Here is a 26,139-nt window from a genome sequence, read left to right on the forward strand (position 1 = left end):
ACCCCCCCAAATACTGCTCAGAATTGACCAACCAGCCAGTCCCTAATGGCACCCCCCCCCGGCAACCACCCCAGCGATGGCATCGCCCTGACAATGTCCCTGACAACCCCCCCCCCAGTGATGACATACCCCCGGCAATCCCTTGTGGTGGTATCCCCCCAGCAATGCCCCCAGGGATGGCATCCCCCTGGCAACACCTCTTGCAATGGCATCCCCACAGCAACCCCCAAGACAATCCTCCACCCCGTGCGATGGCATCCCCCTGGCAACACCCCCTGTGATGGCATCCCCCCGGCAACCTCCCCCCGGTGATGGCCACCCCCCTGTGATGGCATCCCCCCCAGCATTCCCCCTGTGCTGGCATTGCCCTGGCAACTGCCCCCTGCAATGGCATCCCCCCCGGCTACCACCCCTGCAGTGGAATCCACCCAGCAACTGTCCCCTGTGATAGCATCCACCCAGCATTGCCCCCTCCCGATGGCATCCCCCAGCAAACCCTCCCTCTCATGGCATCCCCCAGCTATGCACCCTGCAACATCATCCCCCACGGCAACCCCGCCTGCAATGGCATCCCCCCGCAACCCCCCCGCCCCATGATGGCATCTTCTCGGCAACTGCCCCCTGTGATGGCATTGGCTCATCAGCCACCCCCTGCGATGGCATGCCCCCAGCAACCCAGCCTGTGATGGCATCCGCAAGGCATCCCCCTCATGACAGCAACCCCTGGAAACCCTGCCCCACGATGGCATCCCCGGGCAACCCTCCCCGGCAACCTCCCCACAACGATGGCATCCCTCTGGCATTCCCACTGTGATAGTATCCCCCTGCCCTCCGCCCTGTGATGGCATCCCCCCAGAAACCACCCCCTGGTGATGGCATCCCCCTGGCATCCCACCCTTGCCATGGCATTCCCCCCCAGCATCTCCCCCTGCGATGGCATCCCCCCGTGCGGGCATCGTCCTAGTGAACCAGGAGCGTGGCCAAGAGCAGCCTTTGAGGAGCTGTGGCCCTTTCGCTCCATGCCCTCCACCCACCCCGCTGCTGTCCCAGCTGCCAGGGCCTGTGGGAGTCTTCAGGGCAGTTCTCGAGGACCAGGCCAGGCTGGCATACGGCAGAGGTGCCAGCAGCCCAGTGCATGGGAAGAGCTCTGTTCCTTAGAAGGAGCCAGCATGGGGAAGATCCCAGCCTCCCTCCCCTGTCAGCGGCCATGCCCGCTGCATTGCTCCCCAAACTCCAGCCAGGCTAGGAGCTGCCCCCCACCGGGCCAGTGCCCCTGCAGGCCCAGGAGGCCCCTACACAAGGAGGCCTGTCTTCTCTCTCTCAGAGCCCTGCAGGAAGATGCTGCGCTCTGCTCCCCTCCCTTGTGTCTGGGGCCCCTGCAGACCCCTGCTTTAGCCAGTGGCAGGCAGACAGACCGAGCAAGCTGTGGCGGAGTCTCCGGGAAGGTCTGGCTCAGAGCCTCCTGCAGCCCCTGGGCTCTCTGAGAAGGGAGAGCTCCTGCTGCAGCAGCGGGGGCCTCTCCCTGGCACAGGGGAAGGCCAGCCCGCGGGCGGAAAAGCAGAGGTTGTTTGTAAGATGCAGGTTCCTGGCTTGCAACCCCTTACTCTTGCTCCTGCCCGCCACAGGCTGCAATTTATCCTCCCCAACCATGTGTTTGTTGGTTTTTCCCCTGGCTCCGGCGGAGGGAGGGCAGCGAGTGGTAGGAAACTTTTCCCTTGGCACCAGCCCCTTTCTCCCCCCCCGCCAAGATCAGGGCATTTTGGGCCTTTCATCTGCAGAGTCTGTTGCTAATGCTGGTCACGCAATCAGCAGATGCCGGCTTTGCCCGAGAAACTCAGTGCTCTAGGGTCCCTGGGCAAGGTGCTGTTCACGCCAGCGCTTGCAGCTAGAAAGCAGGGCCTGGGCTGGGGCATTCTTTGGGGCCATTCCCTGTGCTGCCCCTTCCCACCCCCTGATTTCAGGGGCAATTCCCACATCTTCCTAGCCCAATAGCTCACCCCAGCTCCCACCGTATAGCTGCCTACTGGGATCACACTCGGCGCTCGCAAGGCCTTCAAGGCAAGGACACCAGCTGTTATTTGTCTGTATCGTGCCATGCACACACAGCGCTGTATAAATATTGAAGAACTGACTGAAACAACAGTACCCCCCACTAGGCTGTGAGCCCCCAGGGAACCAGCTAGAGAACCTCAGGGAAATGATACAGGCTGCAGAAACGCAGAGCAAGTGAATGCAAAAAAAGGGCTTTTACAAATATCCCAAGGGGAGGCGGGGAGACACAGCAGGAGGAGATGGGTACTAAGTAAATGAGGAGGGGGGTGAAGTCAGTGACTCAGAGGTGATGGAGGCACCCAGCTCCCATCCAAACTCTGTCCAGCAAGACAGAAAAGGGGACGGGGGTGGGGAGTGTTGAGCAGGAATGGACCCCCGGGAGCACCCCTCGCTCCCAGGGGAGAGGCATAACTCATTATCGAGCTAGGGGCCAGCCCCAGCTGGAGTGTCACAACTTTCATGAATTCCCTGACTGGCCCAGTAGCAGAGTGAAGGAGGGACTGGCCATGTGGGAAACCATATGGGCTGCATGGAAGCCCCAGTTTAGCCGCTGATTAGGCCTTTTCAAGAAGCGGGCATAGAGGCCCCCAAACAGCCGTTTGGTACGACTGACACCCCTCCTCCAGCAGACACACTCCTGCCTCTTCAACAGCCATAGCTGGGCAGCACCCCTGCGGGCAGCTGGCTCTCTGGCATGCCAGCATCCCCTCTGCAGCTGATTGACCAGGGCACAGTGGGTTTTCCAGAGTGTCTCCCATCCATGTAGTGACCAGCTTGGAGCCTGCTTAGCAAGCATTCAGCAGCATATCCCTAGGGTGGGGTGGGTTTGTCAAGTGACCAGGATGGTGTCATAGGGCTTGGCTGCCCCATAGCCCCCCGCTGGCCGAGTATGGCTCTGCCTCAGTTTCCTCTCACCCAGTTCACAGCAGTTTTCCATCTTGTAACTCCCGTCACTTGGGGTTTATTGGCAAAACAATCTTCCAGGCACAATCCCCAGAGAACCCACTCCAAGCCCTTTCTAGCTGGAGTCCTTTCACAGGCCTCTGCCTGCCTTGTCTACCTCTAGCTCCAAGAGGCCAGCAGGCAAATGCCCTCTGCTGCTCTCCTGGCTTCCCCCGGTTTCTCAGGGTCTGACTTGCAGGCTGACTCCCTAGCGACCTTCCCCATATCAGCCGCTCTGGGCTGCCTTTGCAGCTTCCAGCCTCTGGGACGGGGCAGCTTCTTCCAGGCCTCCTGCAGGGCCTTCCACAGGAACTCCCTGGGCTTCCCCTCCAAACTGGGGTCTCTGCCCAGGGGTTTATCAGGCCATTACCTGAACCCAGTTAGTCCTGCCCCACTCCTAGCTAAGATTCTGTTAATTAGCAGAGGTGGGGCTGATTGACAGGGCTAGTGGGAAATCAGGAAAGAGATCTTGGAGTCATCGTGGATAGTTCTCTGAAGACGTCCACGCAGTGTGCAGCGGCAGTCAAAAAAACGAACAGGATGTTAGGAATAAGAACATAAGAACAGCCAGACTGGGTCAGACCAAAGGTCCATCCAGCTCAGTATCCTGTCTGCCAACAGCAGCCAACACCAGGTGCCCCAGAGGGAGCAAACCTAACAGGTAATGATCAAGTGATCTCTCTCCTGCCATCCATCTCCACCCTCTGACAAACAGAGGCTAGGGACACCATTCCTTACCCATCCTGGCTAATAGCCATTAATGGACTTAGCCTCCATGAATTTATCCAGTTCTCTTTTAAACCCTGTTATAGTCCTAGCCTTCACAACCTCCTCAGGCAAGGAGTTCCACAGGTTGACTGTGCACTGTGTTTGTTTTAAACCTGCTGCCCATTAATTTCATTTGATGGCCCCTAGTTCTTATATTATGGGAACAAAGAAATAACTTTTCCTTATTCACTTTCTCCACACCGCTTATGATTTTATAGACCTCTATCACATCCCCTCTTAGTCTCCTCTTTTCCAAGCTGAAAAGTCCTAGCCTCTTTAATCTCTCCTCATATGGGACCCGTTCCAAACCCCTAATCATTTTAGCTGCACTTCTCTGAATCTTTTCTAATGCCAATATATCTTTTTTGAGATGAGGAGACCACATCTGTACACAGTATTCAAGATGTGGGCGTACCATGGATTTATATAGGGACAATAAGATATTCTCTGTCTTATTCTTTATCCCTTTTTTAATGATTCAGAGAAGGTAGCAGGTTTAAAACAAATAAAAGGAAGTTCTTCTTCACACAGCGCACAGTCAACCTGTGGAACTCCTTGCCTGAGGAGGTTGTGAAGGCTAGGACTATAACAGGGTTTAAAAGAGAACTGGATAAATTCATGGAGGTTAAATCCATTAATGGCTATTAGCCAGGATGGGTAAGGAATGGTGTCCCTAGCCTCTGTTTGTCAGAGGGTGGAGATGGATGGCAGGAGAGAGATCACTGGATCATTATCTGTTAGGTTCACTCCCTCTGGGGCATCTGGATCTGGCCACTGTCGGCAGACAGGATACTGGGCTGGCTGGACCTTTGGTCTGACCCCGTATGGCCATTCTTATGTTCTTATGTAGTGTATCCAAGTGCAGTTCTTATAAAGCACTACTCCAGGCCCCAAATATAGGGACATGAATAGGGAAGTATCTGCCTCTTGTGGGCATGAATTGGTGGGTTTCTGGGATCTGACACCTCTCAAGCCAGGCTGGGGGATCCCTGCATGATCAGAGTCCAGGCAATCATTACACTCGTGGCTTCTGACCCCCTGCAGCCCAGACTGAAAACATTCCAGCTTCATCTCAGTGCCAATGAGCACTGGACAGGCACACGGGATGGGGGGGATTCAGCCAGGGTGTCTCGCCCAATGCCCTCTGGGTGCTGCTCACTATCTAGTCAATGGGAAATAACTAACACGTCCACAGGCCGCTCAGGTTGCGTCTGGGCAGCTGCATGTGGTATAGGAGAGAGAATAGTGCCCCCTGCAGGTGCCAGAGTGCCTAACACAAACTGGACACAAGCCGGTGTTGGTGTTCACATTTTCAGTCTCCATGGCTTAGCCGTGGTACCTAAGAGCAAGGCCCCCCGCATGCTGTGCAGCAAGGGTGATGCTCATTCTGCACCAGCCAGTGAGGGAAACGTCAATTCGATTCCATCTGAAAGTTAATGCTACAGTCAGCAGGGTCCCCCTCCTGTTGTTTATTCTGCCACCCGAGTCGACTGGTTTCACGCTGCCCCATGAGTTTTAATTTGCCAGGGGCTGCAGAATTGTGCATTAAAACATACCACGGCCTTCCGGAAGCCAACAGGGGTAAGCTGGAGGCTTAGGGAAACAGCTTGTTCTGGCCTCTGGCCTTTGGGACTGTGAGATAAGCACATTGGCTGGATCTTTTGCTAAAATGATCAACAGGGAAACAGCTAACAGTGTTGGCATCAACCACAAGAGCTAGAAAGGTAGGCCCGACACGCCGCTGGGCTACGGCAGCCTAGCATCTGCACCAATGAAGCCATGCCAATCACACCAGCTGAGGAGCTGCCTAGCATTTCTTGTAGAGGAGACATTAGCTTCCGGAGCAAATTCTGCAGCAAGGGATGGATTCTTTGGCAAATGCTACAGCTTCGGGGACCTGCAGTGCCTGGGGCCCTGGGTAAAACAGGTCACCGTATGGACACGGACGTGTGGCAGCACCTGCTTCATGTCTTCCTTCTCTTCACACAGCACTGTGGCTGGGAGCCGCTGCTGCAGTGGAATTGGTTTTCCCTGGGAGAATTAAGAGAAAGGAATTGGTGATTCAAGGTGGGGCAGGGCATATCTGGAAGGAGTTCCATCTACAGGTCGTAGAACCCAGGGGTAGGAGTCAGGACTCCTGGGTTCTTTTCCCAGCAGTGCCACTGACTGACTGCATGGCCTTGGGCAAGTCACTGAGCTCTCTCTGCCTCAGTTTCCCTATCATTGAGATCTTCAACTCAAAGGCACAATGGTCCTCGCAGTGGGCACAGGTGCCAGGGTGTAATGGAATACCCGGGGTAGCTACATTCTTCCCTTGTCGACGGGCACTAGGCAGGGTGCCATGCAGCTGTCTGCCCGGGGGCAACAAAGCAGCAGGCAAGGTCTGAGTCTGATAGGGAAACTCCATTGCTGTCCCTATGGTAGAGAAGAGGCAGGGCTCAGCTGCACTGTACGTTACAGGGACCCAGACAGACAGCCTGGTTCACTCCGGCTAGACATGGAGCGCTGCCATGTGGGGCTCCCGACAGGGCTGCTCACTTCATGACCCTGTCACTAGGCGTTTGTAGCCATTCTTGCTGGCCGGGAACACAGAAGCCACCCCAAGGTTAGTAAAGCCCCGAGGTGACCGGCCACGATGGCTCTGAGTCTGAGAGATGTGCAGAGTGTATTTTAGAACAGGCTGTCACGTGGGCACCTGTGGGGCAGCTGAGGCTAGACCCCGGGCTCCTGCCCACCACCCTGAGCCAAGCCATTGGCAGCCCTCCTGTGTGCTGGTGGCCACCTCGTCCCGTGCCGCGGGGAACCCCCTGCAGCATGAGGGCAGCTCCATAAGGAGGAGCAGAAATGCGCAGGCCCCAGGCCCCATTCTGTGACAGGATGCCCACGCGTCTCTGCCAACCCTGCGTTCCCAAGCCTGCCATGGGATTGCTCGTGCTTGGCAGAGACACAGGGCCATTTGCTGCCTCTGTCCCTGGCCCCCGGCGGGCCATCAGCCTTGCTCTGTCATGCTGCTGGGGGCCAGTCTTGCTGTGGGATGGCCTGTCAGTAGGAGCTGGCTCCGACCCAGCAGGCACTGATGGGCAGTGGATGAGGACGCGGGGGTGGGGGGTGGGGGTGCAGCTCCCACGCCAACGCAGAAGACCTTATCGCGCAGACTACCACTGGGCCTTCAACACCCCGGCACCGGGGAATGTCAAAGGAGCTGCATCTGAACCCTGGGCTCCCTTGGGCCAGCTTGTCGGCTCCTTGCAATTGTCCCTCGGTCACACAGCCGCCATGCTCCCCTCCGTCCTTACCGCCTCCCCGTGAGCGAGGCGGGGCGGGAGCTGCAGGGGGCAGAGGAGCCGGCCTGAGAGGGAAGACGAGAGGTTCTGTCCTTGGCCGCTGGCACTGATCCCGTCCCTTCCTGCCCTCCAGATCCCACCTCCATGCAGCCTCCCCCAAACCAGCTTCCTCCCTTCCCACCGCAAGCCCTAGACCCAGCACAGAACCTCTCATCTTCCCTCTCAGGCCGGCTCCTCTGCCCCCTGCTCCACCCCCCGCAGCTCCCGCCCCACCTCGCTCACGGGGGCAAGGAGCCGACAAGCTGGCCCAAGGGAGCCCAGGGTTCAGATGCAGCTCCTTTGATGTTCCCAGGTGCCGGGGTGTTGAAGGCCCAGTGGCAGTGGGTGAGGGGGTGCCCCAGGGGCTCGGCGTCTCTCCTAGTCCTCTGCCCTCTGATAATCACAGAACCTTGTGATCGAGGCCCCAGGCTGGGAGTCAGGAGACCTGGCTCCGCATGGCCTGCCCACGGGATGCTGGAGAGATCACGGAGGCCAGCATCTTCAGTGGTGGCTTCTGACTCTGGGGGTGCCAGTTCACTGATGGCAGCGTGGACCTGATTTTGGAGGTGCTGAGTAGCTCTCTCTGCTGACGAGCACCGCTGGGAAGTCAGGCCCTCAGCGTCTCCTCCCCCGGCCAGTGGAAATCTCAGGGGTATTGTAGCCCTATTGGGCCCCTTCTCTCCTTGTGCCTCCATTTCCCCACCAGATTCCCCCTCCCATGGCGGCTGGGTAGCTTCATTCTCCAATGCTTGGGTGGGCTGCCGAGCCCGCTGGAGGCAAAGGATGAGGTGATAGTTATTGCTTCCAAAGAACCAGTGCTGTGGGCCGGTGACCTGGGCTAGGACTCAGGAGATCTGCATGCTATGCCAGCTCAGCCAACCTGCTAGGCGATCTTGGGCATGCCCCTTCCCCTCTCCATGCCTCAGTTTCCCCTCCCACGCTTTGTCTTATTTATTTTACTTGTAAGTGTAACTCCAGTGGGCAGTGTGTGTTACAGCACCCCGTCCGTGCTGAGCCACACAGGATGTGACTCCCAAGGATGGGCTGAATTCCCCACTGTGTGTGGAGTGCTAACCAATTGCTGGTTGGCAACCCCCTGCCACCCTGGGACGTGTCCCTGGGGCATCCGCACAAAGGGCATGTTATTTTATCAGATTCTCCCCTCCCCGCCTGTGTCTCGTCCCAGCAGAGCACATCCCCCTAGCCTGCAACCGGCCTTTTCCCTAGTAACCTCTCTGCATCGCCATGGCTCCCTGCCATGGGCCACTTTCCCAACGGTGTATATTACAGCTCCAGCAGGTTAATTTATGGGGCAAAACAAGGGCAGGGGTGAGGCTCCCAGGCAACAAACCAGGTCCTACATGGGTGGGAGTTGAGGGCCCTCAGCCCCAAGCAGGATCATGATAAGCCCCATCCCCTGGAGTCACCCAACTAGTCACTGACTAGAGCACGGGAGGGGTAAGGGAAGGGGGAAGCACATACACCCTGGGGGGGCGGTTTGGTGGAAAACAAAGCTGCATGGGCTGAGAACAGCGCAGCATAAAGGGAGAGGAGATTCCCATTCATTAATCCGCCCCTTTGGAATGTTCCCCGGCCCAATCAGCCTGCCCCCGCGCGGATCGACGCAAAGAATAATGCTCCAGTGATCAGCAGGGCCTGCACAGAGCCAGGGCTCAGGCCGGGGGGGCCTGTGAGGGAGGATTGCACAGGAGCTGTCTCTCCTTTCATGCCAGTGAGCAGTTGGCGGAAGAGTCTGGACAGAGCCATTACTCACCAGTCCCCCTTTTGTTTAACCGCCCAGCAGTGCTTGTCTGAAGTTTTGAATAGGAGCAAAACTTGGAAGCAGCCAGAGAGAGACACATCCCGGAGCCCGGGCTGCAGGAGCCCAGGATAACTGCGTGGCACAACACTCCTGCTTCATGGGGATCCGCCCCTTAACCTGGCAGAAGAGAGCACAGAGCCATCTGCATGAAGGATAAACGGATGCTGGCGTGCCAGCTCTTGGCACTGGCTTGCAGCTTGCTGGGCTCTGCTTTGGGGGAGTTCCAGGTACACCAACACCCTGAGAAGCTGCCCCCCCTGGTGCTGCTGCAGCAAGGTAACTGACAAATTCCACTGAAATAACTGACTAAGGGGCTGGTCAAGATTTTCCAGCACCAGCTAAGTTGGTTGTGGGGGGCACATATCTGATCTCGGACCTGGGGAGCCCATCAATATATATCTTTGCAGCCAGTGCTGACCCAGTGCTCATTACGCCTCCTGGCGCACCTCCGCCTCTACGGAAGCCGATGGGAGCTGAGGGCACTCAGCACTCTCCAGCATCAGACCCTCCCTCTGCTGGGCCAGGCGATGTAAATGTGGCCTCTATTTACACCAGGGAAGGGTCTGTTGCACAGTGCGGTTAATGGATGGTTTGTTGGTGGCAGGGAAGGTCTTGGAGCTGCTGAATGAGGGAAGCAGCACACTGTAACATCTGTCGTTGATGAGAGTCCAAACCTCAAGCCAGCAGAGAGGCAGGGGAAATCCATTCCCTCCTGGGGGGAGTCAGGGCACGGCCAGGGTTTATCTGGGCTGGAGGAGAGTCCCCAGCCTGTCTCTCCCCAAACAGATCATGGGTTTCAATCATTAGCATAAAATATTATTTTCATTTTGCAATCTCTTTGCTCCCAGGGTCTGATTGCCACATTGCAGGGCAGTTAGCCACATGGCCAGGCCCAGTCAAGGGGGCCACAACCGGGGCCAGATTTTTTACCCAGCAGGTGCCAAGAAAAAGGGAATGATTTTCTAAAGGGTGCTGCTAACCAGGTGGAGCCGTCCTGCCGGGACTCTTCTTTGTGCCTGAGATACAGCAGGGATACAGAGCTCCCCCTGCCCTTCCCGTCAGCCCCCCATGGACCGTGTGGGTGATCCCAGAAACGCCCCAGCAAACTTGCTGCGAGAGCACCCAAGGACGCCACTAGTTCTCCCTTTTCTCTAGCTATTCTCTCCCACCCGCGCCCCTTTCATTGTGGGCTCTCAGCACTGCCCTTTGTCAGTTAAAGCCAGGGGGCCAGAGCCTGGTGTGGATCGCCCTATTTGTACCCAAGCAGCGAGACACCCGGGCTGGCTCTGGAGCTGGTGTCAGTGGCTTGCAGGCCTTGCCTGCTTTGTATTCCACTAAAAGCCAGGCTTTCTTCTCTCCCCGTGTCACCATGGAGACCCGTATCCCTTCCTTGGCTGTTTGCAGGATTACCCTCCAGCCAGGGGCTGGGGCCGGGCTTGGCTTGGATTCCTGAGCTGCTGCTGATGGAGGTGTCCTGGGCCAGGAGGCTGCAACTCCCAGAGTTGACTGCAGGATCCCAGCCCAGCCATGCTCTGCTGGGGACCGGGGGGTTATCTCGAACTCGTGTTCCCTGACTCCCTGCTTTGCTCCCCCTGCCCAGCTCCAGGCGTGAAGGAACGTTTCCTGCTGCTTTCACTGCACAACAAACTGCGGAGCAAAGTCCAGCCGCCCGCTGCCAACATGCAGAGGATGGTGAGTCCCACTCTGCCTGCTTGCCCCCGGCCCCATGGGTCAGGCTCAGCAGGGGCCCAGCAGGGTCCTGGGTCAGGCTGCTGGTGATGGAGACGCACTGAGGTAGAACAGGGGACCCTGTTGATCTCCTCAGGGGAGGGTGCAACTGCACTTTGGGGGATCCTCTGGAGAATGCAGGGGCCAGATCAGCTCCTGGCACTGGGCAACAACTGAACCCTTCTGGCTAGTGCTCACACCCAGAGTCCCAGGGCGGGGCTGTCCATGCCCGCCTGCGCTCTCCCCAGTCCCTATCGGGCTCTGCTATGCCCAGGAGCATGAGACAGAACTGCAGAGTGGACCTGGGACTCCTGTGGGGCCCAGGAACCTGCCAGTCTGGGGCATGGGTGGGGTCGGGCAGGGCATGGCTGAACCCTGGTGTGGGGCACAGACAGGAATCATAAACATCCCCCCCTCGGCCACTGTGTGCCAGCCTGCACGGGACTCCACGGAGATGTGGCTGAACTGCACAAGGTCCAGGGCTTGCCCAGCCGGCTCACCTCCCATTGAACCCACAGCTCCGGGGCAGGCAGGGCAGCAGAGAGTCAGGGCCAACAGCGGAAAGAGGGAGGGTCTCTGTGCTGCATGGTGTCCTGTCCCCTCCTCCCCCAGCTCCCTTCAGCCACCACAGACCCCCTCCAGAGGTCTAGCCCCTTGGCCGGGTGGGGTGACCTTCCCTAGGGGGCCCCACACAGCCTTGCCCTCTGCAGCCCCTTGCCAGCACCAGCTCACTGAACTGATTCCCTGCCCATGGTCACCTCCAGCTAGTGCCACCGGCCCACACAGCTCCTGGCAGCACAGTTGGAAATAAGGCTGCTCTCGCTGCTCCTGCACGGGGCTCACTGCACAGCGGAGGGGCTGGAGCTGGGCCGAGGGGGATGCTCATTGCCCTCGTCCAGGCAGCAGCACTATGTGAGGGCACCAAACTGTATGCAGCATTTTCTGTCTTCCCCTCCCACCTTCCCGGACAGCACCAGAGATTACTGATGCTGTCACTGCTCGGGCAGCTCCAATGAAGCAGGGCACCAGGGCAGGGCTGCAGCTAGCCATGCTCTCCCAGGGAGCCATGGGGGGTGCCATCCACTTTGGGGGTGGCTTTTCTATGGGCAGCACCCTCCCTTCAGCCAGCAGGGACAAAGCCCTGCTAGGAAGCAGAGAGCCCTTCCCCACCTCCGTGGCTTTGAGTGTGGCTGGGGACAGTCTGGTCCAGAGGTCTGCCCGAGGTGGGGCCAGAACGTTGGGCCCGGTGCAATGGAGTGTCTAACATCCACCTCCATGGGACGCTGCAGACGGGAACTGTCCTGGTGCATCTCGCTCTTGCCTTCTCCTTCCTCTGCAGCACCAGGCCCATCCCCCCTCTGGTGGCACATGGGACTAGGGGCCTCTCAGGCTGCTCCGATGGGGCAGGAGGTGGGCCCAGGTGGACCCCTGGGCTGACTCAGTGGGAGGTAAGGCCCTGCCAGCAGGAGGGAAACGACCCATGGTACATCAGCTGCTACTAGCCCAGGCTGAGTATGTCACTTGCAAGCCCTGGGGCAGGGAACTGGGTGCCTGGGGCACTGGCTGGCGAGGGTGAGGTGGCCAAGCACCTAGGATGCTTGCAGGCCTGGCTGATGGGCCCTGGGGAGACCCGTATTTGACACCTACTGGGAGGTGTTCTGCCCCCCACTGCGGCCCCATTTGTTGCTCGGCTGAGGCATAGGGGATGCAGATGTCCCACAAGGGGAGGGGGAGAATCACCCCAGCATAGGGCCCTCAGACGGAAGGGGTCATTTGGCTGTCACCCAGGCAGGGCACCACCTTTGGCAACCTAATTCAGCAACAGCAGGAAGCAAATCCAAACAGTAGCCCTGCCCCCGCCCATCTCCCCTGGGGCAGGTTCAGGCAGCCAGCTCTCTCTACCAGCGCCCCAGGCCCACCTGCCTGCTCTCGCAGGGAGAACGTGGGCACGGGAGCTGGGAGGGCCGTGTCATGCCATGTTGAGCTATCCACAGCAGCGTGTCTGCCAGCCTGAGCCGTGCCCATGCCCCTGCGGACACCCAGCTGTACCTCACAGCTTCTACCCCAGCATGCTTTGGGGCTATCAGGTAGATTTCCAGAAGACCCCAGGGCCAGACTTCCAAGTGCTCAGCTCCCACAGGGTACCCTCCTGCACCTGCCTCAGTTTCTCCTTCTGTTTGCCCATGAAAGGAGCGGTCTCTCAGTGCCAGATACAAAGCCCACCTCGGGGTATAATCTGTTCACATGCACCAGTGCAGGAATCCCCCCAAATCCAGCCAGTAAAACCATTCTCGATAAACCCACAGGAACCATATAAAGGTACAACTGTTCTTCCCATTTCCCTCTCAGGGTCAGTGCCTCCCGCTCCCTAGTGTGCACAGCCACGCTGCGTTCCCAGTTCCTTGAGCCCCATCCAGGCCCCCCTCTCCAGGCCTCCCTGCGGACAGTGACCAGTCTCTTGACTCCACCACAGCCCCCAGGGCTGGTATCCCACAAGAGAACTCCCCAAATTTTACTCTCGAGCCCCCCTGCCTGGGAGTCCTATGCCTGGCCAGGACACGCCCGTCCCCTTGCACCCAGCCTTGGCTTCCCCTGACCAACCTGGATCCTCCCTTTTGCTCAGGGGCAACTGCCCAGGCCGTCCACTCAGCAGGGCCCCAGCTTGGGTCAGTTCTCCCCAGCGGTTCTGTGCTGAACCCAGCTCTCTTCACCAGGACCTCCCAAGCAGCTCTCTGCAGCTGTCTCCGTCTCCGTCTCTGCTCAGGCTCTGGCTCTCCTGGTCTCAGGCCCAGGTGCTCTCTCTTTAGCCCAGCTGGCAGGCAAGTGACAAGTCACAGGTGCATGGGGCCTCTCCCCAGCTCTCCTGTGACAGCACCTAACGAAGGGTTGGATTTCCCAGCCTGCAGCCCGGGCTCACAGCGAGTGTGATAACCTGGCCTCCAGTGGGGATGCCAAGCCCCTGACAAGCCCAGCCACAGCCCGTAACGTTTAATAATAGTCCCATGGCAACATATCCAACTAGAGCTGGTCCCGTTTCCAAAGCCCAGGGGTGCTTCAGCCTGGTCCCAGGACTTGGTCCTGTCTGCACCGGGGGCCAGAAGTGCCGGGGGCTGACGGAGCTTGGCTGGCTCTGAATGGTGGTAAAAGGCCGTTCTGCATGCATGGCCTAAGGTTCCCCGTAGGTCGAGCCACAGGCCCACACCAAGGCTCTTACCCGCTGCACCACAAGCCTTCCTGGCCTGGGCGATAGCGCCCCGCCCCGCCCCGCCCCGCCAGCGGGAGGGAACCAGCAGAGAAAGGGCGAGCCCACAAGGCCCTGGCCGAGGCGGGGAAGGACTCTGGATCCAGTCACTGTGGCTGCAGCACGCCAGGCAGCTCTATCCGGGTCACGAGCCCAAGCCAGGTGGGCTGCTGTGCGTGGCAGAGGGTCTGAACCAAGGAAGGGGCAGGTGCGTCCCTGCTCTGGTCTGTATCCTACTGGGCTGGGGGAGCAGTGGGACTCAGTCACACAGGATGACTCCAGATCCTGGTTGCTCCAGCATTGCAGGATGGGCAGATCTGGATTCCAGACTCCACCGGCTGCACCGCCTGGTGCTGGGGTTAGCTCTGGCCCGTCTCTGTCTGGCATGGGGCGATCTTTAAATGCAGACCCCTCCACGAGGGAGGAGAGCTCTTACCGGGCGGAAGTTCCTGGGCCCCCTGGCGGCAAGACTGGCCCCCCATTCTCCTCCCCCCAGGCATGCTGCAGGGGGTGGCAGGTAGAGGGGGCGGTGATGCGTGGGCAGGGCTGCGCCTGGACTGAGCCTGCCAGTGCGAGGGAGTAGCACTGTCTGGCCAGCAGTGCAGGGTCTAGCGGGGTAGACAGACCCAAGCAGGGGACTCCCAGTCTCCTCTTTACCTTGATTCTCAGAATTGTCCCACCCCCCAAAAATGGGGCAAGGCAGTGGCAGCCACCCCCAGCCACCAGCACAGCCTGGCAGGTGATTTGTCCTTACGGAGAAGCAAATATTCTATCCCCCTGCGCCTGCACCAGTGCCAAATATTCCATCCCCCTGCGCCTGCAGGGTGGTTTGGCCCCTCGCCGGCGTCCCAGCACTGCCCTTTGCCCGGAGGCACTGAGCGACTTCCGAGAGCAGAGGAGCCCGAACCTAGTGCCTGTGGTTTTATCTGGAGGGGGCTCAGAGACCTGGCGGGGCTGGGTCTGAATGGTGCCATGGGTCACTAAGGGACAGATTTTCACGAGCCCAGCATGCTAAGTGCTGAGTGCTTGTAAATCCGTCCCTAGGTCTACGATGGGTCCAAGCAAGCCCTATCTCTGAACACCCAACCTCTGGGGAGGCTGAAATCTGGCTCCAGCCCCCTATTCCTGACCTCTCCCTGCTCCTCAGCCAGGGTGCTGCTTGGGGCAGCCAGGGGGGAGTGGGCAATGGGCAGGGAGTGCGTGGGGGCTGCAGGCACTGGGATGGGCACAGCTGGGCAGGCCAGGGCAGCTCTCTGGAACAAAAGGTCATTAATCTCCTTGTCCTCCCAGCCTGACACCTCGTTAGCAATAATTAATGGAGTTGGTTTAACTCAGGCAGCAGGGAGGGGAAGTTTGAGTGGTGAGTGGGTGGGGGTGCTTTACAGCTGGTTTCTTCAAGGATAATAAACTCCCCCAGTTCTCCACATGGGTCTAGGGAGGAAACAGGCCATCACTCCAGCCCGGGTGGTCCCCTCTCCACCTGGCGCGCCAGGAGATTTTCCCCACAGCTTGCTTCGCCGCCAGACCCACTGGCTGCTGCTCCTGGACTTCCAGAGCAGGCCTTGTCATCCTGAATGGCTCTGCATAAATTCGCAGGGCACCCGGAGGCAACCATGGCCTGTTTCAAATGTTGCACAGGCCACTCCGCTCAGTCTGTGCACATGGGGCATGGGTGGGTCCATCTTTCATGTAGAACAGGACAGCAAGGGGCCCCAGGCAGGAGTGGTGAGGTCCCTTTAAGGATGCACGGTGGCGTCTCATGGCTCAGTGACAAGCTAGCAGGAGCCAGGCAGGTTTAATAGGTGGCTTTGTTCAGCCTGATCCTATTTGCATGGCAATAGCTGGGAGTTTTGCCATTACTCTCAACGCTGGCAGGAGCAAACCAGTGGATAGCTTGGCTGTTTGCTAATGGTCATTTAACCAAGCTGTTGCTAAGAAATGAAAATTGCCACCATTTTTGTGGGACCTACCAAAACAAGCATCTGGGCTGCTTCCCCTTCTGGCTGTGCCCGGGGGGATGCTGAACCCAAATCCGCTGTCATCTAGGATGCACAAACCAGGAAGCTAACGCACATCTGGGTGATTCTTAGCATTGCCAGCCCCTAGCTTTCCAGACTCAGGAGTCTAACCTCAAAAAATCATGAAATTGGCTTAAAAGGCAAGTGATTTTTTAAAAAGCAATAACTGGTAGGTTCTGTTTCTTTGCTGTCTGGTGCTGGAGACGCTTATGGTCACCCGCCTCCTGTTTTCCAGCTTTTCCCCACAGCCAGCTGGGCTGGAAACACAGTTTTTTTAACGCAAAGCAAGAGTCTCAGTATAGTCCCTGACTCCAGGGGCTGGAGCTTTCAGCTAACCCCCAGACATCGGCAGAGTTGCTAGGAAGTTGTTGGGGGCAGCAGCATTGGGCTCTCCTTCCGCATTAGGAGCACACGGGCCAGGGCAGCGGGCAAGGATGAGCTTTCGGTAAATGGAAAAGGGAAAAGCAAGAGTGTCAGGGAGCCATGCCTTCCCAGCGCTGAGGAGAGGGGCGAAGCATATGGCGGTTCCCCAGGATTTAGTCCACGGCTAGCCCTTTAAAACTCCTGTAGCTCTGCATGGCAACCTCCACTGACTAGCACTGTGCCCGCAGGGGGTTCAAAGGGCCAGGACTGAACTGAGCAGGCGCAGTTAACTCCAGTGCGCTACTACTGCCCTGCCATCCGTCCCTGAAGAACTCTCCTGCTTGCCACCCTTGACCTCGAGGGTGTTCTATCAAGCCCCACGCCCAGCTCTGGGGCTGAGGAGCGGGAGCGTTTCCCAGCAGAGCCTTTTAACCCACCCCCTACCCCCCAGGGTCAGGTGGAAGGGTCCCACGGGCTCCCCATGTGCCATTCCCCGTCCCGGGGCTGGGAGCCTGGCATCTCTGCTGGCAGTGGTGTGGGAGGGTGACTCACCGCAGCTCCCATGTACGGCGCTTGGCTCCTGGCCTGTGAGAGGCTCTGTCATTTCCTCCTCCCTTCGGCTGCCCTGAGAGCCATGGAAATTGCAATTTTAACCGTCTGGAACAAGATGTTTTTCTGCCTGGGAACAAACAACTGCCTGGTCTTCCTCCCACCCCTGTGTGCCATCCTCCTCCTCCCACGCAGGCAGGGGCCGCCGGATCCAGCCCACTTTGAGGGGTTGGACATTGAACTCACCGATGCCAGGGCTAGACGCCGTCCCTGCCCCACTGCCCACAACAGCCCCTGGAAAGCCGCCACGTGCACATCCTGGCCCTGCTGTGTCCCCTGCCCATTGCGTGGGCACAGAGGGTCAGATCCTCAGCAGGCCCCAGTTGGATCTCAGCTGCCTGGCACCTGCTGAGCTCTGGCCCTGAGCTCCTGCTCAGAGCCATCGGCAGTTGCAGGGGCACAGCGGTGCTGGCGAGCCCGAAGCCAGCGGGAGAACCTGCTGCTCAGTGGCTACCGCGGGCAGTCTCAGGTGGGCAAGGGCCCGACCTCGGTGTTGAAGAGCCACACTGCTCTGTGCCGCCTGCTGCAGCAGAGGGAGATGGGGCACGCGGCGCCCCTCGTGGCATGGACTGAGGCAAGCGGTTTGGAAAGGAGCATGGCCTGCGCCACTGAGGGTGTGGTCTGCAGAGGGGATATGAACCTGCAGCTCCCTTTCGCAGCCAGCCAGCAGTGTTCCCCCTTTGCAGCCAGCTGGGGGGGGGGCGCTCCCACTCACAGCCAGCCGGGGGCACTCCCCTGTGCAGCCAGCGGGAGATGCAGGTCTTTCAAGCTGGGCCCCACATACCAGTGCCCACTTCTGTAGACGTGGCCGCACTCATCTGGTTTTGCCTCCCCCCGGGTCTGATCAGCAAGAGCCTGGGCTCTCCTGCCAGCCGTGAGGAGCAGCTCGTGGTGGAACAGGACTGATGCCCAGCCTCAGCGCAGCAGATCCGAGGTCCAAGCGGTGGTGGGAGCGGGGCAGAGATCTGGGCCATCTCCTTTCACCAGTCATTAAAATGGACCCAGCACCCGAGGCCCCCACGGCGACCGTGCTGGCCAGGCCCTGGCGCCCCCGGAGGCTCTGCATGCTAACCCTCACTTTCCACGCTGACAGGAGTGGAGCGAGAAGCTGGCCCAGCTGGCCCAGGAGCGAGCAGCCAGCTGCCTGGCGGGGGCCCCGCCCCACCCTCCGCCCCACGCCCAGCATGTGGGCTGGAATGCCCAGCTGCTCCCTGCCGGCGTGGCCAGCTTTGCCGCCGTGGTGGAGCTGTGGTTCAGCGAGGGACAGAGCTACAACTATCAAGCAGCACAGTGCATGGAGAACGCCACCTGCAGCCACTACACCCAGGTAAGCCCGCGAGGGGCCCAGCTCTGTCTCCTCCCCGGGCGCCGGGCACCAGCAAACGCCCCACAGGACCGCAGAGTTTGGTACAGTGAGAACAGTTCCCTGTGGGTATATCAGAACCTCCACCACATGACTGGGTGCCACTGGGCCGCTCCAGGTAGCCCGGGGCTGGAGGAGCAGGCGGCCTGCAGGTCAGGATGGAGGCACGCTGGCAGAGCTGTGTGTGGCGAGCCACTGCTGGCCGCAGGGATTCATCGCTGCCCAGGATCCGGCCCCATGGCTGCCAGGGCCATGAAAATGCACCTATCTGTGTTTGTCATTGTCTAGTAACCATCACCGCCTGCTGTCCTCTGTCACAGGGAAAGCCAGCAGGGCCTGAAGGGCCTGGCTGCTCAGAGACAGGTGGTGCTGGTAATGCTGGGCCTGACAAAGAGACCTCCAGCCCTGCCCATGTGGGCGAGGCCCTGTGGGAGGCCTGCACCCCGCGTATGCCCACATCGTCCCTGAGGCAGGCAGGGGGAGGGAATCGACCCTCCGGCAAGCAGCTGGGGATGGGACTGCTGGTGTGGGATGGCTGGGCCCAGAGCTGCAGGGCCTGGGGGGAGGCTGGGCCATACCTGGGGATGCCCTACCCCTCCTCAGCCAGGGCGTGGGTAGGGCTTTCCCAGGCCAGGGGAGGGAAGGGAGGTAGGGTTGCCAACTTTGGTTGGACAAATTCCTGGAGATTTCATCACATGACATCGTCTTTAATTAAAGATTACTCTTTAATTCCCGGAGACTCCAAGACAATCCCTGGCAACCCTAAGGGAGGGGAGCTCTGTGGAACAAGCCGTGGCTGGGGTGGATCCAGCCAGGCCATGGGATGCCGCTAGTGTGACCAGAGGGCCCCATATTCAGGGCTTCGTCTTACACAGGCACCAATTATCCCTCAACCCGTCCCAAGACGATTGTTCACACTGGCGGTCTGGGCTCCCTGCAGAGCGCTGGGCTGAGACTCCTTGGCCTGCCAGTTTAATAGTGGCGGGGGGGAAATCTCCCCATAGGCCTTTCCCAGCCCTTCGCAACGTGACCTGGTGGGCAGCGATCACCAGCCCTACAGCCACCCTGCAACAGCTGGCAACTTAACAAAGCCAGTTGCCAACCCCCACACAGCTGGCACTGTGCCCTCAGCCCTGGGGCGGGGTGACCCTCGTCACGGCGGGCACAGGCTGGGCAGGCAACCTGAGGCCTGCACCGTGTCTCTCTTGCAGCTGGTCTGGGCCACCTCCAGCAGGCTGGGCTGTGGGAAGCATGCCTGCATCGAGGGCCAGGAGAGGAGAGAGGCTTTCGTCTGCGCCTACTCCCCGGGGTAAGGCCTCTCGGCGTGCACACGGGCAGCCTGGGCGGGGCCTGCCACTCTTCCCGCCAGGCAGGCACCTAGGCCACGTGCTCACCCCCCTCATCTCCCTCAGCAGCCCCAGTGAGCCCACACCACAGCCCCCACCCCTGCCCCACGTCGTCCACCCCACCCCGGGCCGCAGGCCATATGAACGCCATAGAAACTTGGTGGGTGGGGCTTATAATGGCAGTAGGCAGGGCTTAGCAGCATGGCAGCGGACAGTAGACGGGGCTTACAATGGAACATCAGAACAGCCAGACTCCTGTCTGCTGACGGTGGCAATGCCAGGTGCCCCAGAGGGAATGAACAGAACAGGTCATCATCAAGTGATCCATCTCGCATCGCCCATTCCCAGCTTCTGGCAAACGGAGGCTAGGGACACCATCCCTGCCCATCCTGGCTAATAGCCATTGATGGATCCATCCTCCATGAACTTAGCTAGGTTTTTTTTTAACCTTGTTATAGTCTTGGCCTTCACAACATCCTCTGTCAAAGAGTTCCACAGACTGACTGTGCGTTGTGTGAAAAAAATACCTCCTTTTGTTTGTTTTCAACCCACTGCCTATTAATTTCATTGGGTGACCCCTAGTTCTTGTGTTATGAGAAGAAGTAAATAACACTTCCTTATTTACTTTCTCCACACCAGTCATGATTTTATAGACCTCTATCATATCCCCCCTTAGTCGTCTCTTTTCCAAGCTGAATAGTCCCAGTCTTATTAATCGCTCCTCATACGGCAGCCGTTCCATACCCCTCATCATTTTTGTTGCCCTTCTCTGCACCTTTTCCAATTCCAATATATAATTTTTGAGATGGAGCGACCACATCTGCACACAGTATTCACACTGCACAGTGCGGGCGTACCATGGGTTTATATAAAGGCAATATGATATTTTCTGCCTTATTATCTATCCCTTTCTTAATGATTCCCAACATTCTGTTCGCTTTTCTGGCTGCCGCTGCACATTGAGTGGATGTTTTCAGAGAACTACCCACAGTGACTCCAAGATCTCTCTCTTGAGTGGGAACAGCTAATGTAGACCCCATCATTTTGTACGTATAGTTGGGATTATGTTTTCCAATGTGCATCACTTTGCATTTATCAACATTTAATTTCATCTGCCATTTTGTTGCCCAGTCACCCAGTTTTGTGAGATCCTTTTGTAGCTCTTCGCAGTCTGCCTGGGACTTAACTATCTTGAGTAGTTTTGTATCATCTGCAAATTTTGCTACCTCCCTGTTTTCCAGATAATTTATGAATAAGTTGAATAGGACTGTTCCCAGTACAGACCCCTGGGGACACCACTATTTACCTCCCTGGTCTGGGTCCACCACCTCTGGCCAGGCCAGTGTCACCTCTGGGCCCGTGTCCCAGAACCGCTGGACACTCCTTCCCCCCACCTCAATGGGGATGATGTGGCAATTGTCCCCCGGGGCCTGTCCCACACTCACCTGATGGATTGAGAACATGCGCCCTGAAACTGGAGCCCCAGCTTCTCCTGCTGGCCTGGCCTAGTGGTCCCCTCCCACTGGCCCTGCCATGTCGACTGCGGCCCCCTGAACTATGGTGCCCCCTCTGGGTGGGCTACCACCCAGTTGACACTTCCAGGCTTGGCCAACATTTCCTTCATCTTCAGGCATTGCGGCACCTTGTGTCCTTTTTGGTCACAGTGATTACATATCAGGTCCTGCAAATCCCACAAGGGGGGTCGGCCTGCCCCAGCCTTCATGGGCACCCCTGAGTTGGGCTTCCTGGAGTCCCACCTTTGAGAAGTCTCTGGGTGACTCCCCTTCTTAGTCCCCGATGGGGGTCTCCCTCCTCCCCCCAATCTGCTGTCCACAAACTCATCCGCCAGTGCACCTGCACTGCACAGATCTTTAGGCTTCTGGTTCACTAACCACATCTTAAGGTCTGGAGGGCAGATGTCCTACAGCTGCTCCAACCCCACCAGGTGATACATCTCCTCTGCATGTCCCTGTGCTCTTCCCCCACTTACGGAGATATTCCCCCAGCAGGTTGGTGACCTCCTTGTAAGTGACACCTGGGGTCTTGCGTTTCCTGATTTAGTTTAACTTCCACTTTTTAAAGGATGCCTTTTTGCCTCTGACTGCTTCTTTTACTTTGTTGTTTAGCCACAGTGGCACTTTTTTGGTTCTCTTACTGTGTGTTTAAATTTGGAGTATACATTTAAGTTGAGCCTCTATTATGGTGTCTTTAAAAGGTTTCCATGCAGCTTGCAGGGATTTCACTTTTGGTGCTGTACCTTTTAATTTCTGGTTTCAGAGTAGCAGCCGTGTTAGTCTGTATTCACAAAAAGAAAAGGAGGACTTGTGGCACCTTAGAGACTAACCAATTTATCTGAGCATGAGCTTTCGTGAGCTACAGCTCAGTCTGCTGCAGTTTCCACGGCATGCATCCGATGAAGTGAGCTGTAGCTCACGAAAGCTTATGCTCAAATAAATTGGTTAGTCTCTAAGGTGCCACAAGTCCTCCTTTTCTTTTAATTTCTGTTTCACTAACCTCCTCACTTTTGTGTAGTTCCCCTTTCTGAAATTAAATGCTACAGTGTTGGGCCACTATAGTGTTTTCCCCACCACAGGGATGTCACATTTAATTATATTATGGTCACTATTACCAAGGAATCCAGCTTTATTCACCTCTTAGACCCGATCCTGTGCTCCACTTAGGACTAAATCAAGAATTGCCTCTCCCCTTGTGGGTTCCAGAACTAGCTGCTCCAAGAAGCCGTCATTTAAGGTATCAAGAAACTTTTATCTCTGCATCCCACCTTCAGGTGACATGTACCCAGTCAGTATGGGGGTAGTTGAAATCCCCCATTATTAATTATTATTATTATTGAGTTTTTTATGTTAATAGCCTCTCTAATCTCCCTGAGCATTTCCCAGTCGCTATCACCATCCTGGTCAGGGTCAGTAATATCTATCCCTCCCTCTATATTCTTATTATTAGAGCATGGAATTACTATCCATAAAGATTCTGTGGTACAGTTTGGTTCATTTAAGATTTTTACTTCATTTGATTCTAAGCTTTCTTTCACATCTAGTGCCTCTCCCCCACCAGCATGACCTGTTCTGTCCTTCCGATATATTTTGTACCCTGATATTACTGTGTGCCATTGATTATCCTCATTCCACCAAGTTTCTGTGATGCCTATTATATCAATATCCTCATTTAATACGAGGCACTCTAGTTCACCCATCTTATTATTTAGACTTCTAGCATTGGTATATAAGCACTTTTAAAAGTGTCTCTTTTTAGCTGTCTGCCATTACATGATGTAACTGAATGGGATTTTTTTTCATTTGACTTTCTCATCACATCCTACCTGTATTTTATCATCTTCCATCCTCTCCTCCTTACTAGGACATAGAGAATCTCCATTAGTAGATCCTCCCCTAAGGGATGTTTCTAACCGAACCACATGCTCCTCCACACCTGTCGACTTTCCCCCAGCGCTTAGTTTTAAAACTGCTCTATGACCTTTTTAATGTTAAGTGCCAGCAATCTGGTTCCATTTTGGTTTAGATGGAGCCCATCCTTCCTGTATAGGCTGCCCCTTTCCCAAAAGTTTCCCCAGTTCCTAATAAATCTAAACCCTTCCTCCCTACACCATCGTCTCATCCACGCATTGAGACTCTGCAGTTCTGCCTCTCTAACTGGCTCAACGTGTGGAACTGGGAACATCTCAGAGAATGCTACCATGAAGGTCCTGGACTTTAATCTCTTACCTAGAAGTCAAAAATTGGCCTCCAGGACCTCTCTCCTATCTTTCCCACGTCATTGGTACCTACATGTACCACGACCGCCGGCTCTTCTCCAGCACTACTCATAAGTCTATCTGGATGTCTAGAGAGATCTGCAACTTTTGCACCAGGAAGCGGGAGGACCTTGGCCCCAGGGAAGTAAAAGATGGGTGGGGTTTACAATGAAAGAGGTGGGTGGGTCTGTCAATGGAAGTAGAGAGTGGGTGGGGCTTATAATAGTAGGCGGAGCTTGGTCCTACAGAAGTAGAAGGTGGGTGGGGCTTACAATGAAAGAAGATAAAACTTGGCCCCTGGGAAGAGGATGGTGGGTGTGGCTTATAATTAAAGTAGGTGGGGCTTGGGAGCAGAAAGTGGTGGGGCTAATCAGCTGGCCGGCCTTGCCTGGGCAAAAGATGCTATACTCCCTTCTGTTAAGCATTAGGGGCCGGTTGCAGCTCACAGGCTGGTCGCCCAGCTCCAGTGGTGAAGCAGAGGAGGTGGGAAGTTGTGGCCGAACCTCCAGCTGCAATGTGGGCTCTTGCATATCATAGGGCCAGCTGCCTGGGGATAACCCACATGGTCCCTGGGCAGGGCTGGAAAGGCAGAGCGCCCCGGGGCCTACCTGTGACAGTCGCTGGGGCCCCTGGCCCTGCGGCTCCATGCCTGTCTGTTCCGCCCCCAGGGGGAACTGGGAGATGAATGGGAAGACGATCATCCCTTACAAGAAAGGAGCCTGGTGTTCGCTCTGCACCTCAGGATGCTCCGGATGCTTCAAGTCATGGGATCACAGCGGAGGACTGTGTGGTGAGTGCCAGTTCTCCCCCTGCCCTGCTCCTTCACTTAACTTAGATTATGCTAGTCACCCTGCCCTGCTGGCACAGTGGGGCCCTGGGCACTGGCTGGCACAGCTGGGCACCTGCTATCTTACAGCCGCCTTGTGCCTTTTGTTTGATCAGAGGTCCCCAGGAACCCCTGTCGAATGAGCTGCAGGAACGATGGGCGGTTGAACACGAGCAGCTGCCACTGTGACTGCCTGCCAGGGTACACAGGCCGGTACTGCCAAGGTGAGACAGCCGGCTGGCATGGGTGTCTGCAGGGTACACAGGCCGGTACTGCCAAGGTGAGACAGCCGGCTGGCATGGGTGTCTGCAGGGTACACAGGCCGGTACTGCCAAGGTGAGACAGCCGGCTGGCATGGGTGTGTGCAAGGTGCACAGGGCTGCCCCTTGCCATCCACACCCACGGCGAGACGCCTGCGTTGCATGGTCATTGTGTTGCATTACAGTCTTGTATGTGGGGCTGCGTGGGGCTGGCGCCCGGGGGCTGCGTGGGGCTGCACAGCAGAAGCATTTTCAGGATGACGTGGCAGGGATGGGATGAGCAGCACTGGAACTCAGAGGCTGGTGTCTCTCCAGGGGCAGTTACAGGCTTTTGCCTGCCCTATCTGTGCAGTTTGCTCCTTCCCACTGGTTTTCTTTCTTCTAAGTTTACCATCCCCTGAGAAGTATCAGGGGGTAGCTAACATTGGCTTTGCCTTGAGAACTGCAGCAACATCCTTGTAGGGCTTATTTCCGTGTTGCAGGGAGAGTAGGGCAGGGAACCCCTGCGTGGGGCCAGCGGAGCAGCCTGATGTGGTGAAGGGAGACACTCCTGCCCCACTCCCCTGTACCCAAAAGCCTAATTAGCCTCCTCACCCTTTGCTAGCCCAAGAACCCGCTACAGTCTCACCTCTTCCCCTTGTGTCAGGTGGCCCCTTGAGCACCCTCCAGCAGCAAGCTGCAGCATGACGGAGGGGCCTGCCTCAGTTTCCCCTTCATCCAGCCATGCAAAGAAATATTGTGTCTCTCAGCAGCAAACTGAGCCCCTTTAATTCATATACAGAGCCAGTCCACAGATCCCTCGTGGTACAGACAGGCCCTCCCCAACCCCAGCGCCGACCAGGGTTACGACGCAGCAGCCTTCACTCCCGTTCAGGGGTTGCTGTCCAGGGTCACCACCCAACAGTCACCAGCCCCCTGCCCCAGTTCCTTAGCTCCTATTCCAGGGCCCCACCCAAGAGCTCCAAGCCCCACGTCTCTCCTCCAGCCCCATGTCAGTGTTCCTGGGAGAGGCTCCCTGGAGCATTCTACTGCCCAGTCTCCCTGCCGGTGAGCCCTAACCCTGCTCCTGGGCACCTCTCTGCAGAGGCAGCCCCTGGCTTCTGGGTCCGGCTTACCCACACCAAGCTGGAGCCTCCACTTGTTCATAGGGGCCACTGCACAAGCTTTCCTGCACCTGGCCCAGGCTCCCAGCTCAAGCCAGACCTCACCGGCCTTCCCAGCACTCATCATACAGTTACTGCTCTCCTGCTGCTTCCTCCCTCCGGCATCTCTCTGCTGCTTCTGCCCCCTGTCCTTCCCGGCCAACCAGCTGCCTCAGTTTCTCCTTGCTATGGCCTCTTCTCTCTAGCCCAACTGGGAGGCAGCTGGCCAGTTAGTCACAGGTTTACCAGCTCCCTCTTAAAGGGGCCAGTCACCCTGGGACATCGCCCAGGTTTTCTCATCCTGAGGGTTTCTGCAGGGAGCCTTGAGAACAGTAGCAATCAGGCCCGAGGCGTCCCAGGAATCGTGGAACTGGCTTATCTAGCCCAGTCCCTTCCTGCTCCCTGGATAAGTCTCTGCAGCAGTACAAAACCCACGGCAGCAAGTCTCAAAGCCTGGGACAGCTGATTGGGCTGCGGGGGATAAAACAGCAGTGTAGCTGTTCCCACGCAGGCTGGAGCCTGGGCTCCAAGACCCTCCCCAAATGAGTCCAGGCTCCAGCCCAG

The 26,139-nt window shown here is 57.4% G+C and overlaps 2 protein-coding genes across 11 annotated transcripts in view; one reads left to right on the forward strand and one right to left on the reverse strand.

Annotated features, from left to right (window-relative positions):
• The window catches only part of LOC140896085 (fibulin-7), a 35,163-nt gene extending 18,093 nt beyond the window's left edge, over positions 1-17,070 (reverse strand). For 2 of the 9 annotated variants that reach the window (XM_073307188.2, XM_073307187.2), the window contains exons 1-3: positions 16,810-16,997; positions 8,860-9,024; positions 5,722-5,793 (exon numbers count right to left, since the gene is read on the reverse strand). The gene's annotated coding sequence lies outside the window, so the exon portion shown is untranslated. Of the gene's footprint in view, positions 1-5,709; positions 5,794-8,859; positions 9,025-13,236; positions 13,905-16,809; positions 16,999-17,052 lie in introns of those variants that run through there. The other 7 variants (XM_073307181.1, XM_073307178.2, XM_073307179.2 and 4 more) reach the window with 7 other exon arrangements.
• CLEC18C (C-type lectin domain family 18 member C) overlaps positions 8,650-26,139 on the forward strand; it is a 31,080-nt gene continuing 13,590 nt past the window's right edge. Inside the window, exons 1-6 of one of the 2 annotated variants that reach the window (XM_078848069.1) lie at positions 8,650-9,183; positions 10,508-10,599; positions 17,960-18,193; positions 19,441-19,538; positions 24,016-24,137; positions 24,290-24,397. In XM_078848069.1, the coding sequence (XP_078704195.1) occupies positions 9,054-9,183; positions 10,508-10,599; positions 17,960-18,193; positions 19,441-19,538; positions 24,016-24,137; positions 24,290-24,397 (784 nt within the window). In that variant the 5' untranslated portion in view covers positions 8,650-9,053. The remainder of the gene's footprint in view (positions 9,184-10,507; positions 10,600-17,959; positions 18,194-19,440; positions 19,539-24,015; positions 24,138-24,289; positions 24,398-26,139) is intronic. The other variant, XM_073307189.2, reaches the window with a different exon arrangement.

This window comes from Lepidochelys kempii, chromosome 12 (assembly GCF_965140285.1).
Source record: "Lepidochelys kempii isolate rLepKem1 chromosome 12, rLepKem1.hap1, whole genome shotgun sequence".
In the NCBI taxonomy this organism is placed as follows: domain Eukaryota; kingdom Metazoa; phylum Chordata; order Testudines; family Cheloniidae; genus Lepidochelys; species Lepidochelys kempii.